A 15,573-nucleotide genomic window follows, 5' to 3' on the forward strand; every position below is an offset into this window, starting at 1 on the left:
AGATGGGGGCTGTATCTTCTCCTTAATGGAAGAAAAATAATTAAGAGGGTTCCTATGAAACAAATAAATGGCAGGAAGGGAAAGGGCTAAGTATCCCCTTTCCTCCTGCTATTCCATTCCCAAAGCTGCTTTCCTCTTCTTTTAGGGAATCATTGAGGGCCAAGGCCAACAACCCTGAGGACTAGATGGGTCCACCAGAAGAACAGAGTTGGAAGGGATCCTCAGGTATCATCTAGCCCACCCCCTACAATGCAGGAATCACAGTCAATAAACCATATTCATCAGTACCACAAGTGTGGTCATGCAGCCAGACCCTATGCATGTTTACATGGAAGTAAGTTTCACTGTGTTCAATCAGGCTTTCCCACACATACCGTAAGTGTGCATTGGATTGCAGCCTTAGAGAATTTCTAGATGACTATCTATTTTTAACAGAATGAATACATAATCATTTCCCATCAGTGATGCACAGTCCAGCCTCACTTTCTGATCCGTGTTGCACTTCTGTTGCAAGGACATATCCCTTCCCTATATCAGTTGTGACTGCTGTGTGGAATATATTCATGAAAGTAGTCATAGGCACCTGTTTGGCATTGCCTGTGTTATAAAAAGTGCCAATGACACAACTCACTGCTTCCCTATGATTGCCAATTTGTGTCTCTTCAGAAGTTTTAGATGACAATTTTAGTCTGAGCACTCCCTTGCTCTACCACTCCAGCACACAGGCTCTTAACTAGTCTTTAAAACAATCATCATCCTTGGCAATGGTTCCTTTCCCCCTATATCAATATCCCACTGTTTGTGGAGTTTATGTGAGCGTCTTCTATTTAATCAACAATAGTGTACTTCTCCTCTCCAAATCTGAAGTACTCTTCTATCCTGAATTATTTTTGGAAGGAGTGAAGAGCAATATGCCTACCCTTCACAACAAGATCATCACCACAGCCATTCTTCATAGACTGTATACCATACCATATCATACCATACACTTGACTTTGATTGGGGCTTGTGGGACTATCTTACAAAAGCTAAACTATAATTGGGGCATGTCTTCACTGATTGCTTGAGTAAATCCTTAACACTGCATGCCCAGTCTTTGGGTGTATGGCATGACTAATTCCCAAGTAGACTAACAATGGGATGAAGAAGTACCTGAGGAGCAAAATAAGATTATTGGCAGTTGCCATGACGCAAAAAAGAAAAAGGACATGGGCTGAAGTAAGTGCACAGTAGCTACAGAATAGACATTGGAATGCAACAAATTTATGGAATCTGGCGATTCCTTATGACTTTCATTGTTCCCATCAAGTTGGTATTATAATGGTATTCTTGGGAATAAGGCCTTCAGTCTTGGCTGAGAACTAAAAGTTAGGTTGCAGAAGTGATCCACTGAGGAGCTGTACCAGAGGATCTAAACTACTGGCAAGAGGATCCTAGCTGGTAAAGGCAGAGCAGCAATGGCATGTAGCAAATCACAGCGCTTGGATTCTGTATGGTTCCATCCCATATTGTCTTTCTGGATAGCCTGTTTGCATTCACCAAGAATAACTATCGCAAAGGGAATACTAATGCATAGCATCACTGAGAAGGAAGGCATTTCTCTTGCTTACTGTCTGTCCACAAAGTAGAATCCTATGGTCTGACATCCAAACCCTCACATTTTCTCCCTCTCTGTGCCTGTGTTGAGAAAGCTATGCATCAGGAGCTGGTTTTCACATGAAGCACAATACTATTACAGGAGAAATAGAACAATTTACTAACCACTGCTCTAAACAAGATAAACATCACTTAGTGCTAAGCAAAAAAAGGGGAGGAAAGCTCGTTTTTGCACCCTTCTTCTGAAATAATAGTATGTTAGTCTGTTTATGGAATAAAAGGAAAGGAAAGGGATGATTGGGGAGATGAGCTGCCTAACCAAAGGTGACAGATAGTAAAGGGGGAGAGTGAAGAGCCTAATTCAGGAAAAGAACATTTGATTATTGAAATACTTTCCCTGTAATACTCGTTTTTCTGCTGCACTGTTCAACTTTAGATTACACAAGCGGAACTACAGCTGCAGTCTACATTTTGTTTTGGTACCTGAACTGAAGGCAGTGAGGCTGTCCCAAGCAGCTTGGGGAGCACAGCACCTGTGTCAGCAGAATTCCACATTTATGAACAAAACCATGGTTCGGGCTTGCTCAGCCATAGGAATGACCTATCAAACTGCATGTGCTCATTCTGTAGCCCAGCCAATAAGAAATGCTCTCTTTATGCCACTTCCTTCCTCACTTTGTATCGTTTGGCAGAACCACAAATGCAAACCCAACGCATGATGATTAGTTGCTTTCTAATTAAATCACAATGATGTTTGTGAGCAACTTCCAACACACACACGCCCTGCCACCAATAACGTTAAGTAAGAGAAGCAAACTCCTCCCTGGTATGACATCATGCACGCTTGATGGATACGTCTATTCTACCACACACGCAACACGCAACATTTCAATTGATTGCTTCCCAACTGCAGGAGAGAGCAGTGGGAATGAGAACCAAATATGAGGGGCTTGATCTTGCCAACCTCATCTCAACAGGAGCCAAAGGCAGCCTACTTACTTGCGTAAGTGCTGCAGGCTTGAGCTATGACACAACTGAAAGGCATTTTGTGCCAATAATACATCTTAGATCAGAAAAACAAATCTTGCCTAAGAGGATGCTTCACCTATCTGAGCAGATGGGAGAGCCAGGCTGGCGTAGAGGCACATTCATCTCTTCAGATAATAGCTCATCATGACACATCCAATTTTGAGCGAGATCCTCAGGAGCTGAATTCTAATGCCGGGGTGCAAGATAACTATGTTGACTTAAGTTGGGCTGTTGTTGCTGAGAAGATCAGTTCAGCTGGAACTTTGTACATGCCCCCAAGGCTATGTGTTTGTGTGATCTAGCTTTGATCAGAGCAATGAGTACACCTATCATTGTGACAAATCAGAGGTAACAGTTGTAGTATAAACCTGATCATGGTAAGGTAACACTGACCTTGAAAAGATAATGGTAAGCAATTGGACAATGCAAAACACAAACATGAGCAGGTGTACATGAGGCTAATTAATCCCCCAGCACCTGGTGTCCTAACTGATCCAGGTAACACCTCTAATCACCTTGCAAATTTAGGTTAATGTCCATAGATAAGCCCCTTCTCAGTAACGAGATGTCTTTTGTATCTCCAGACTGCTCCATGCCTCTCTTTTTAAGATACCCTAACCCTGATAAACGGGAAGCGGGTGGTACTGTGGGTTAAACCACAGAGCCTAGGACTTGCCGATTGGAAGGTTGGCAGTTTAAATCCCCACGATGAGGTGAGCACCCGTTGCTCAGTCCCTGCTCCTGCCAACCTAGCAGTTCGAAAGCACATCAAAGTGCAAGTAGATAAATAGGTACCGCTCTGGCAGGAGGGTAAATGGCGTTTCCGTACGCTGCTCTGGTTCGCCAGAAGCGGCTTAGTCATGCTGGCCATATGACCGGGAAGCTGTACGCCAGCTCTCTCGGCGAATAAAGCGAGATGGGCACCACAACCCCAGAGTCGTCCGCGACTGGACCTAATGGTCAGGGGTTCCTTTACCTTTACCTTTTTTAACCCTGATAATTGTGATAGGAGCATATTTCTTTTCTCTCTCCAACTTATTTAGCATCCCCTCCTTGCCTCTCACTCCGTTCTCCCACCTCTGGTACATGTTTGTTGTTTTCCCCACGATGAGTCAGGGTACTTTACAGAGGGTGCCAGCTAATCTCTTCCTATTAGCAATCCAAAGGGTCCCGCAGAGAGGGATGTAACCTTTTGTACAACAGAACTCTGCTGCAATTTCTGAGTCCAGATGTAGCCATTTACCAGCTGTTTACAGTGAAAGCCCACAAGCCATAGTCTAATATCTTTCTTCTGCTCCTACCTTTCTCAGAACAGTTAACTATTGTGTGGCAGCTCTTTCAGTTGAAGGACACCCAGATCTGGGTGGGCGATAACATTTGCACTGCATCCCTCTCATACCCATGACTGAAGCCATAAATTAATGTAAGGACAGTGCATAGGACACCTTCTGCTCAGTGCCAAAACATGTGAGCAGCTGGCACCAATGACTATCATTAGTGTATCGTTGATGCACATGAAATAAGTAGTTATCACTGGTCAACTCCTCTTTGCCATATAACTGTGAGAGGAACAGGATTGTTTCTGTGAATAACCATAGTCTGCCTATTGTTTGCATGGGCATCCATTAACTGCCCCACTAAGATTCTGCTTCATTGAGGAAGAATCTACACTGTATATTGACATGAGAGATTGCTCGGTTGTAGCAATAGTATGAAGAAGACTTCACACTATTTGTGTGAATTTGTGAAGAAGACTTCAGGAAAAGCCACGGACCAAAGACAAAGTATTCTAATTGTCCTCATTTGAAACCAAGCCCTCCTTGAGTAGGAAGAGTCCCTTCACGCAAATCTATGTGCTGGAATTGGGCCTATGTGGTGGTGAGCTTGCTGAAATCCATCACAGCCTTCCAAGAGATAGCAGTGGCTTCCTATACTCACTTTTTATGCTGCCTGGCCAGAGGCAAGAGGCTGTCAGAGCTTATTCATGCAGACAACCGGGCAGCTCACCTGAAAGGATGCATCTCCCGTGGGACACAGAGGGAGGGGGGATGAGGAACAGGCTGTCAGGATTTTGCTGAACTATCTGCCATTCATCGGTCAGTCTGGTACCCATCTTCAGGCTGCCCGAGTGTCATGGAAAGTTCAAAATGCTATCCAAGCAGGCAGCCCGTTTGTCAAATTGATTCTGGCCTGGTTTATATACTCATTGGTTTTAACAGCACAGTGCTGAAAACTTCCTAGGTTCCTGAATGTATGTTACACCACACTTCACATGAAGCAGATATTCAGTTCAATGCCCCACTTCCCTGCCCATCTCTTCCATTTCCCCTCCAGAACCCAAACGTATAGGCACATCTATGCATTTCCTGCGGTGTTACAGAGAGTTTCCTAGAGAAGATTTGGAAGCACGTGTTATAAAATGTCATTTGTGAAAATAAAAATAAAAAGTAACCGAATGGTGCGTGTTTCAGGCTTTAGAGCTCTGCGTACATGTGTCTGTTTGCGAATCTGTCTGTGTACTATTGTATCTTGCTTATGGCTGTTGAGAAGGGCATACGTTGGTGGTTCACAATGTACGTGCCGAGTGAGTGGGCTGCAGGTTCAAGTACTGAGATTACTCACATTCATGTATCATAATAAGCGTGCACAATGAAGAGCCACTGTCACTTTGAAAAGGGGTTAGTAAAGAAGACAAACAGACTGAAGCATATCTGAAGAAGTGTGCATGCACCCAAAAGCTCATACCAATAACAAACTTAGTTGGTCTCTAAGGTGCTACTGGAAGGATTTTTTGGTTGTTTGTTTGTTTAGACTGAAGCATGACACCGAGGGGAACCTCATGTGAAAGAGCAGATGCCTTTCTAGTGGAGATGCAAGTATGGCCAGTTGACATCAAGCATTGCTCACTCCAAACATTTGACTGTTTTTTTTTTGTTTTTTAATTACATTTTCTATTTGAAATTCTTGGGTACAAAAGACACACACTTTGCATCATTTGTCAATGATGTTCCTGTGTAGAAATAGCAGCTTTTGGCTAGGAAACTGGAAAGGGCTATGGAACGTTAACTTATACTATAAAATTCAGTCAGGGTGTGAGAGAGGAAGATTCCTGTGACTGTGTAGACCTCAGCAAAGCTTAAGCGATGGATGGAGCCAGAGTTTTCTTTAAAACACCAATGCAGCCCCATTGGCACTGACAGGTTTTCTCCTAATTAGCAAAGCTTCAAAAAGCTCTGAATGAATTCCAGCTTGTAATGTTATTAGCTTGGTGCACTATATAGAGGCAGGAAATTAATAGAAATCCATTGAAATGCACCTCACTAATGGTTAGATGCCATTACTTCTCGTATGTAGGTGCTTGTGCATGACAGGGAAGAATAATTTGATGGGGAAAATCAAGGCTGACCCAAAACAAAAATGCAGGCTCAACAAAATTAGTAGCATTTCTGTTGTAGTATCTCTTGTTCCTGGATCCTGTCTGTAACTAGACTCTCAAGTAAGGGATGCTGCAGAGAGATGTACACAGACCATCGCAGAAATGCAACTCTAATTCAGAGGTCCACAACAACATTACACAACCAAACTCTAGCAACAGAAATGAAAACACAGCTGGCAACTAAAATTATCTCAGCTGAGTGTGATGGCTGTGGGCAGTACATGTTTAGGAGGCCAGGGTCACATTCCTGAAATAAAAGTATGTTGGTGTTTCTACATGGCCAAAGGACTTCTGTTTCCCCCCCTAAATCTCTAGTTACAATTGGTGATAAAGGTAAATCCAACAGCCAGTAAATTACCAACATCTCCTCTGTCACACATATCCAAATCATGGCTAACAATAAATCAGCATATGACTTACAGGAGCTAAGAATCATAAGGAATGGCTTAGAGGAGTAACACACTTACAGGCGAGTTTGATTGTTATGTGGCAAAATGGTAGAGTTCAAACTTATTTCTGGGTAGAAAAATACTACAGTTCTCTCAAGCTACATCTGAAGTGTTGGCTCCTGCCGATCACTACAATACATGCCCAGTTAGGAATGCTGAGTGATGTGAGGCAGCCAGCTGCCAACACTGTTCCTGAGAGTGAAAATAGGGATGTTGCAGTTAAATGCAAAATCACCAGGGTTTGTTGTGCAGCAGTGCACATCTAATATAAAAATGACCTATGGATTTGCACTAGGCCCAGGCTAATGTTAATGTGAGCAAAAGCTCATGGTACAGAAGAATTCGTGCTTTGGAGGAATCCCAGAAGCATCTGCCAACATGAACAAGAGCTTCAATATGAATTTAACAGAAGCAGGAGAAAAGGAAGCAACATTGGTAAGTACTAGAAGATGAAAACCTAACTTCGGAGACAGCAAAATATAAAGCTGCCACATTTCAGGGAAATTAATTAGATAGGAGGAAGACAGATAAGGTGTGCAGTGTTCCATCCATAGCCACACCAGAAATATGCAGCATACCCTGAAATATCCACCAAGTATCACTGGAGTATGGTGAGATCAAAGTATGCACTTAAGAGTTTTCGGGTGTTTTGTGTGTTTCGGGTGCGGACTTACAACACACATGGGGCCTGATTTAGAGCACATTTTGGTATACACACACACATACACACTCGTTGATTCGGAGGCAGACCAACTCTGTTTACAATAATCCACTCAAAGCTGAAGTCCCACTATTTAAACTAACATGTGTGAGAGAGGCAGAAATGACAGAGGCAACAAATACAAATCTCTTCTTTACTTGGACAAGATCATTGCACAGCTATTTCTGGGCTATATGCCTCAGTGGCAGAATTAGTTTAGAATCCAGATCATTTTATGGAGGGGGAAGCTCTGGGGAAAGTCTAACAGCAGTGTTCGGAATTGCAGAACATGAAGGCTAAAAGGAAACCTTCATGGTTGCATGATCTGTGCTCACCAAACAACAAGCATGAAAAGACTTCTAAAATTCACCTTGCCATAAGTACCTGTGTAGTCAGAAGTAAGTTAAATAAAATGTATGAATATGGTTAAGCAAGTAACCATAAAGGATTCTGACTAAAGGAGATTCTGACTAACAATTAGGAATAATTTTCTGACAGTAAAAGCTGTTTGACAGTGGAAGAGACTACCTCAGGACGTGGTGGTAGTTTTTAAACAGGGTCGGATGGCTATTTGTCAGGGATTCTTTAGTTGTGATTCTTGCATTGAAGGGAGTTGGCGTAGATGACCCAAAGGGTTCCTTCCAACTCTACAATTCTATGATTCTGTGAACAGATGCCCCAGGAAAAGAGAAAAAACTGTAGAGTCCCACCTGTTATGACAATATGAACATGATTTCTCCCCATATATTTTGCATCCGATCTGACTGAATGAAAAAGGTAGCTATGTTTATGCAATTGACATAGGAGCCCCAAATATTTTTTTAAAAAATGTAGATGAAATTGGTGAAATGCTCAGGATGCTATTTTATGTTTCTTTTAATATGCTTGAAATTTTGCCTTTGTAAATAAATTTTAGTATTGTTTAGAAGTTCTTTGTTTTGCTCTAGGCAATTCAAACTACAATCCATGCTTTGCCCGACACTTGAGCCACATTATGTTTTCTATAGATTGGAACCCTTCCTGGATATAGTAAGAAATATATGCACATAGACTTATGCCAACTAATCTCACTTATAACTATTTTTAAAAATCATCTTGAATGTTCATTGGGCAATGCCACCCTCCAAGAACATGGATAGTGTTGCTTTTTGAGAAAGAAAATGACAAAAACAAGTTTTTCTTTCTAGTTGTGAAATGCACTCTTCACAAGACCCACCAGCAGTGGCAATTCTTCATGCACAGATGAGATTGCAATTGTGTCCTAAGCAACTAAAAGGCCTGGTATCCATCTGGAAGTTCCTCTCACTGAGCTAATGCTGCTTCCTCAAAGAGCTAAATAAGAATTGTCGCAGTACCTACATGCCCTCTATCAAATACTAAACTAAGTGAAATCCATTGCAATTTAGGGCTTGATATCCTTCCCACTAAAATCCATAGAAACAGCATTGGGCATATAATGAGCTCCCGCCCCCCCCCTTTTTAAGAAAACAGTTTTAAGTTAAACCATTGTGCTATTTGCAGCAAGTATTGTATTCATCACACACTTGAATCTGAAAAGGTGCTTGCAATTGCTGGACGACTACCTAGTCCCCAACCCAGTTTGGAATACAACCAACCATTACTGTCTTCCCTGTTCCATCTGCATCACCAACATTCCATCAGAGCTCATAAGAACAGATGCAACATTCCTGTTCCTATCCCCCAACTTTTCACCATTTAGTCATCTCTAGAGACCCAAGACCTGTGCATAACTGTGGGAAACAGGAGCATACTAGTCATGGTATCGAGTTGTCATGCCTTGACAGGTGTGGTTTTGTCACCTTTAAAAGAGAGACAAACAACAGGCCATGCAGCCCCTAGTGCAGGAGTGGGGAACTTCAGATATGTGGCCATCTAGGCCTCTCTCTCTCTCTCTCGGGAATGCCGTAAGGCCATGCCCTCCCCTGACCTTACTCTGTGTCCTCCTCAAGTGCTTTTGCCGGATGCCGTGTATCTCTGAACTGTAACAGTGCCTTTTGCTTGTCTGGAGGTAGCATGAATAAATAGATGTCTGTATGTACATGCACAAAGCCTCTTGATGGAATATAGAGGAACATCTGTATGAAGGTAAGAGTCAAATCCACTGCTCTTCCCACTTCTAGCCCTGCCCATCACAGGCATGTGGCCCTTGAGCTAGAAGAGATTCCCCACCCCATCTGGAAAGCTGGATCAGTGCTTCACAATATTTAAACCATTGTGCCACTGTTGATCAAATTTAGGTTAAGCGTCTCTGAAAGGCATAATCTTTTGTCATCTACTATATTCTAATAATAAAAGTCAATCAACTCTTTTCAAAGATATTTGAAGTCATCCCCCCCTCCCCAACGCTCACTCTGTCATTCATTCTTTCATGCCCTTCATCTCCATACAGGTGATTCATTTCACAATTTAGAATACATCTTTTAAAAAAGCAAATGGGAACTTCAAAGGAATAGAAATGACAAGAGGTGTTTAGACAGGGCTGACAGGGCTCCCTATGATTTTAATGGGAGGTCTCCAACCCCCTGGCATTATATGTAGCAAAAGGAACATGTGGGAAAGAGGAACATGTGCTAGGTTTCCAAATTCATCAGAGATGTCATTTGTTCACTGAGACATGCTGGCTTCAGCAGAACAGCCATTGAAACAAACAAGAGCCTCTTTCAGTATTATACGCCAAAGATGCATGCACTCAGCTTCTGCTAGCCACCAGGACTCTATCCAAACTGCAATAAAAATCATTTTTTACCCCCATTTTCTGACTATGTCAATTTTGGGGTGTGTGGCATAAGTATGAGCAACCATAATGTATTGACTAAGAGCCAAGGGTGTTCTAGATTCAAACTCTGTCCTGGCATAACCCTTCAGAACAGAAACCTTAAGATTGCAGTTGTAGCTGAGGTTTGTCAGGAAGGTTTGGATTCAGTGTGTGGTGTATGTGTAGCTGTGATAACTTGTACCAACTGATGAGTTAGTTGCCCTTCACTGCATATTAGATAGTAGGCAAGAGAGAGAAATTAAAGGAAATTGTTTTTAGGTCTTATAGATAAGGAAAAAGGACTATAAATGGAGCCTTTGCAGAGATGGGGGCTGTCTTGAGAATTTACCTACAGGCATGCTGGTATTCCATGCAACTAGGGAAAGAACACTTGTCTTCCCCTTAAAAAATTGTGGTCAAGTATTTTGACAAAACACAGTCTTTAACTGATGACTTAAATGAATTATAGTTGTGCAATGACAGCTTTTTCTCTCTGTTAGGAAGATTGTTCTTGTTGCATATTTTTAAAATATATCTCAATATATATTATTTTACATGCTTACATTTGTGAGGCACATATGCCCAAACTTTAATAATTTGGCATGGTTCTGGGGTCCTGCCTCAATGGTGGATATCAGTTGGAGAGAGCTGGTGGCCATTCACAGAGGTAAAATGAAGGGCACACATTTGACTTTACACATTTCAAATGTATTCCTGCTACGCAACACTCCCTGCCCTTCTCGTTTTGAAAAAAACCCACTGTGTGTCATTTTTGGCATTCTGGTGTTACTTTATAATACCCCAGAAGTGCTGAAAAATAGAAGGAGTTGGAATAGTTGCTTATGATTGCAGCTAATGAGGGAGGAATACAAGGTTACTATTATTATTATTATTATTATTATTATTATTATTATTACTGTATCTATTTATATCTTGCCTTTTATCAAGACTGGGACTCAAGGTGGTTTACAGAAATCAAAACAACAGAGATAAAATAAATAAAGCTAAAAACATATAAAAGATAATAGCTTTAAAGTATTTAAACTATAGTAGAATTTAAACAATATAAAAACAAATCTATCAAAATGCAGAGTGATGGGTCTCCTTCCCAAAATATCATGGGGTATATGACAAGAGTAGCTTGGTAACAGACACAGTAAGGTAAGTCCTGTTGCAGTTAGTGTGGGAGAAGGAAAACTTTCCCTTTTCTCTAGCTTTTGAGCATTACAAACAAGAAGTAACTGGGCACACAGAGTGCTAGCCACAAGGAAGTACCAGGGGGAATACTGGGATCAGAGAACCCAGGGAGTGAATGTGTATTGGTGCCAAGATACTAAGGGTTGGGTGGGCTGTTGAGTGATGAAGGATGAACAGGTGGCAAAGGGGAGGGAGGAAAGAGGAACAAGAAGAATAGTTATAGTAGACAGCAACAGTTGTTTAAGTTTGGGGAGAACAGATGGAACCCATGTGAGATGTAAAACAGAAGCCCAGTGAGCTGCTTGTATAGCTTAACCAATATAAAGGGAACTGTCCAGTGCTGAACAGACAAGCTAGGATGGGTGCAAGGAAAATCCCTGTCCATGTTTTGTGTTTATCTGAAGAGGTGTCTGAAGAGGGTGAAAAGATAGTGAAGCCTGTTTTAATATGAAACAAAAGCCACATAGAAAATAGTGCATTCATGTAGAGTTAATATTTAGCTGCATTGCTGAAATGTGAAAGGAGGGGGTTCCCTCATTTGTGCTTTTAAAACATTCAGCATTGTTGACTGTGGGCAGCTATTTCCTTACTTAAGGCCTGCTTGGTATTATGTAAGTCTGTGCTTTGCTGTGGAGATAATGCAAGTTAATAATCTAAATGGCCGAAAGGTAGATACAACATACAAGGTTGGAAGAAATGGAGGATTTGAAGGACACGTCAGAGATGGGGGTAGATTACAAAAGGTTAAACACCTGTTAATTTCAGGACCTTATCAAGATTGTTGCAGTTAGCACATTTAAAGGTCTTTGGATTTTGAAGAAGTAAATTTAAAGGTCTTAGATTCAAAGCCTATGAAGTAAGACTTGCCAGGTGGTTACGGTAATTGGCCTATAAAATAATGCTCGCAATTGCTGGAGAATTGAGACACCTACACCATCCATTTAGAAGGTGCTCCCCCAACTGCAGCTAGATATAGATTAGCTGAATCTCAGATAAGAAGATTCTCTGTTTCTCCTCCCCAGCCTAACTAGCCTAAAGATAACACTTATTTCTTTGCAAAGTAAATTCCACCACAGTTGTTATAAGTGATGATGCATACATTTTCCTTTGCAACTCTCTGTAATCCGAGTTTGAGTAAGTAGTTTTAAAAACATAACTCCCTCTCCACATACATATCTCAGTGTAACTAGTTCAGAATCCATTATAAAGAGTCTTCTTATTAGAAGACCCATTTTAAACATTTGCACTTACAGTACCAATTAACTTCTGTTCATTATGTCTGTTTTATTAACCCAGTGTTAAACTAAAGGAGCAGAGAAGTGTGTGTGTTTTAAGCCACCTCCTTTTCCAGAATTGGAAATGAAAACCTACTTCCCAATAGCATATCCTGTCCCTGTTACGAAAATGGTATATTATTATTATTTTGTTCACTAAGCAAGAATACAAAAGGGAAGAAATATGAATGTATGGTATAACATGCAAGACTCTATATATGGTTCTCCATATGGAGGCAAGAAGATTCTGTGCAAAGGAAGCAATTGTCCTGGGAAGAAAGATTGGCTCTCTCTCTCTCCACTCCTTACTCTTACTTGGATGTAAAGCAATTTCTTTTGGGATCTATATGGTGCCTGGATATGGGGCAATCTCTTCCAGAAAGTAGTTTTACATCTGTACTTAGCTCCTTGGGACACAGAAGGAACTATGCTGTACAGCAGGTGAAAGGACTGGCTCAAGTGCCCTAAGGAGAACTATTTCTTCCATTCCCTGCAGGACAGCAGAGATCTATGGAAGATCAAGGAATACAGCCAACCCATTTATAAGGAGAAAAAAGTTGGGCCACTGTTAATCACCTAAGGTGAGGGAAGTAGCTGTGTTTCTGTGAGAAAGGGGGATTCTTCCCATGCTGTAGGATGCCGTCATTACTGAGTGCTCATACTTCACTCTCACTAATGCATTTTCATTGCATAGGTCATGGGGGAGGTAAATAGGTACAGAATCCACACCCTGTTCTCACCTGTGGATGTTCATCTCCTGCGGTGGCTGCCGTGCTTTGTCATAGGCCACCTTGGCAAAAATGCCTGCAATGACAACAAAGGCAATGGCACCACATGAAATGTAGACGGTGGCATTCGTGTTGTCCTCATTTGGGTCATACCCATTGGGTATACCTCCAGCTCCATCGTTACTGGTGGCAGGGGTCATTAGATCTGTGTTGGGGCGCGGGCCCTGATTCCGGCACCTATCCTGATTCAGCTTCTCAGAGCGCTTGTTGCAGCAAAACCGGTAATAGCAGGTGCCGCAACAGTAGCGGAAATCCTTCTGGGAATTGTTGCACTCAAACTCCTTGTCCCACTGCCCGCTCACATCGTAGTAGCCCATGCATGTCTCATACGCTGGCACAGAGCTGCCTGCACTGATGTTGGAGGGCACCCTTGCTGGACTGCGCCCACGGTTACCCCCACTACCAGCTGCCACAGGAGATGGTGGTGTGCTGGCTAGCGTCTGGTTCTGTTGCTCCTTGGCTGGCTTGTAAGGTCGTCGGGGGGCTGCTGCCCCCTGTGTCCGGTTGCCCTTGGGTGTCCGTAGGGGCCCAGCTGCCTGTGTGGTTAGCAGCAGCGCCAAGGCGTACAGGGCAAGAGGCAGGAGCAACAGGAGATGCCTCCACCCCATGGTGAGCCGGAGGAGCAAAAGTTGGGAGGCAGAGGGCTCTGCCCAGCCCAATCAAGGATCTCGGCTCTGCCACTCCATGAATGGTGAACAGGGGTAGGAATCAGGCGCTCCTCGGTGGCGCTTCACTGGCAGCATCCCAGATCCATCCTCCGTCTCTGGAGATGCCTCTTCATCCCGGCAAGCAGCAAGAGGCACGACTTGGCTGCTTCAGAGCAAGAATGGGCTCTTCTTACTCGGAAAGTCCCGACCTGATCACAGCTCCTCCTGTGACGGGCTGTAAGAGAGAAGAGGACATCAGAGGCTACCTGGCCCAGGAGAAAATGAGCAAGGGAAAGTGGGGGGGGGGGGTCGACGTGCCAGGGAGTTCCGCAGCAGCTGCCCCTCCAAGGGGGCCTACTCCAAGAGGCCAGAGAGTTAAGAGATCCAGGCAGAGGGTCGCCTTCGGTGTGGAAGGAAAACCTCCCGCCCAAGCTGATATGGGTGCCACGGAAGAAGAGGAGGGCAGGCAGGTGTGGCTGCTGTGCCCGGACAGAATAGTGCCAAAGCGGAGAGCGGGGCAGCAACAGCTCCCAGAAGCTCACCGGGCAGGGAATTCCCTTGGCACCGTCTCTGGCGAAAAGAAGCACCACTACCCGCAGCAGCAGCAGCAGCAGCAGCAGCAGCAGCAGCGACCCTTGGGCTGGCAGGCAGCGCGGAACGCAGCCCTGGCCGGCCACCTTCCGTCCCCTCCTCTCTTTCTTCCCTCGCCCTTGCCCGCCAACCCTGCGCGCCCCCCTGCCCCCCTGCCTGCCTTCCCTCACTCACCATGCCGGGGCGGAGCGGGAGCACTGCGGAGGTGCCGGGCTGGGCATCCTCGTCGCCGAGCGCTGCCCGGAGCTGCCTGCGCCGCCGCTGCTCGCACGGGCTCGAGAGGAGCTGCTGCTGTCGAGCGGGCGGGGACAGCTAGAGGCTGCGCGAGGAGCCGCCGCCTCTCCCGCCTGCCTCCCTCTCTAGGCCCGCCCAGTCCCGGCCCCCTGCGAAGGAGTCGCAGCCCCGCGGCGCCAGGGGCCGACGGCCGAGGGAGCTGGGGGGGGGGGGGCTCTGGACAGAGTCCGCCTTTCGGGGTGGTGGTGGGGGGAGCGAGGCCCAAAGACCCCTGCCCTGCCCCGCTCTCGGGCTCTCTTCACACAGAGGCCACCCTCTGCAGGACTGGCGAGAGAAGCTCCTTTCCCCCCCTTTTCCCCTCAGCGCCCGGAGGCGGGCAAAAGGCCCCCTCGCTGGAGCCACCTTCCTTAACTGAATGGTAGTAAGGCGGCACGGGGGGGGGGCGGGGAGCGCGTGTCCACAAGTTATATCGGGATGGGTTTGTCACGGAGCTGAAAGAGGGGGGCGGGGGCGGGGAGAGGGAGGGCTGGTCTAAAGGGCCCCTGTGAGGTGCTGGGCGCTGCTCTGTGGCCTGGACCTTCGGGGCGTGGCTGTGGGGAGTCTGTTTTGTGGAAACAGAGGCGTCTGTGCCGCATGCAGGAGCCGAGCACACCTTGGCAAGCCAGGTGAATGAAGACGCTGCACTTTCCCGCTCAATCTCAGGAGCAGGTATGAGACTCCTCCCACTTCATCTTCAATCATGTTCTGAAAGAGTGGGGAAAGATACCCATTTGCCACCCGGGGTCGTCCCCCCCCCCCCCGTTTTAACCACCTACATACCATGCACACCTGCTCTCACAACAGCCAGCACTTCACT

General features: G+C 44.8%; 1 protein-coding gene across 7 annotated transcripts in view; it reads right to left on the reverse strand.

The window, feature by feature from the left end:
- SHISA6 (shisa family member 6) overlaps nucleotides 1-14,814 on the reverse strand; it is a 258,658-nt gene extending 243,844 nt beyond the window's left edge. For 3 of the 7 annotated variants that reach the window (XM_083597735.1, XM_083597732.1, XM_083597731.1), the window contains exons 1-2: nucleotides 14,658-14,813; nucleotides 13,198-14,127 (exon numbers count right to left, since the gene is read on the reverse strand). In XM_083597735.1, coding sequence (XP_083453861.1) covers nucleotides 13,198-13,853 — 656 coding nt within the window. In that variant the 5' untranslated portion in view covers nucleotides 13,854-14,127; nucleotides 14,658-14,813. Of the gene's footprint in view, nucleotides 1-13,197; nucleotides 14,128-14,657 lie in introns of all 7 variants that reach the window. The other 4 variants (XM_083597736.1, XM_083597733.1, XM_083597734.1 and 1 more) reach the window with 2 other exon arrangements.
- Nucleotides 14,815-15,573: the final 759 nt, after the last annotated feature.

The sequence above is a fragment of the Podarcis filfolensis genome, assembly GCF_964270895.1.
Source record: "Podarcis filfolensis genome assembly, chromosome: 2".
NCBI classification, from domain to species: domain Eukaryota; kingdom Metazoa; phylum Chordata; class Lepidosauria; order Squamata; family Lacertidae; genus Podarcis; species Podarcis filfolensis.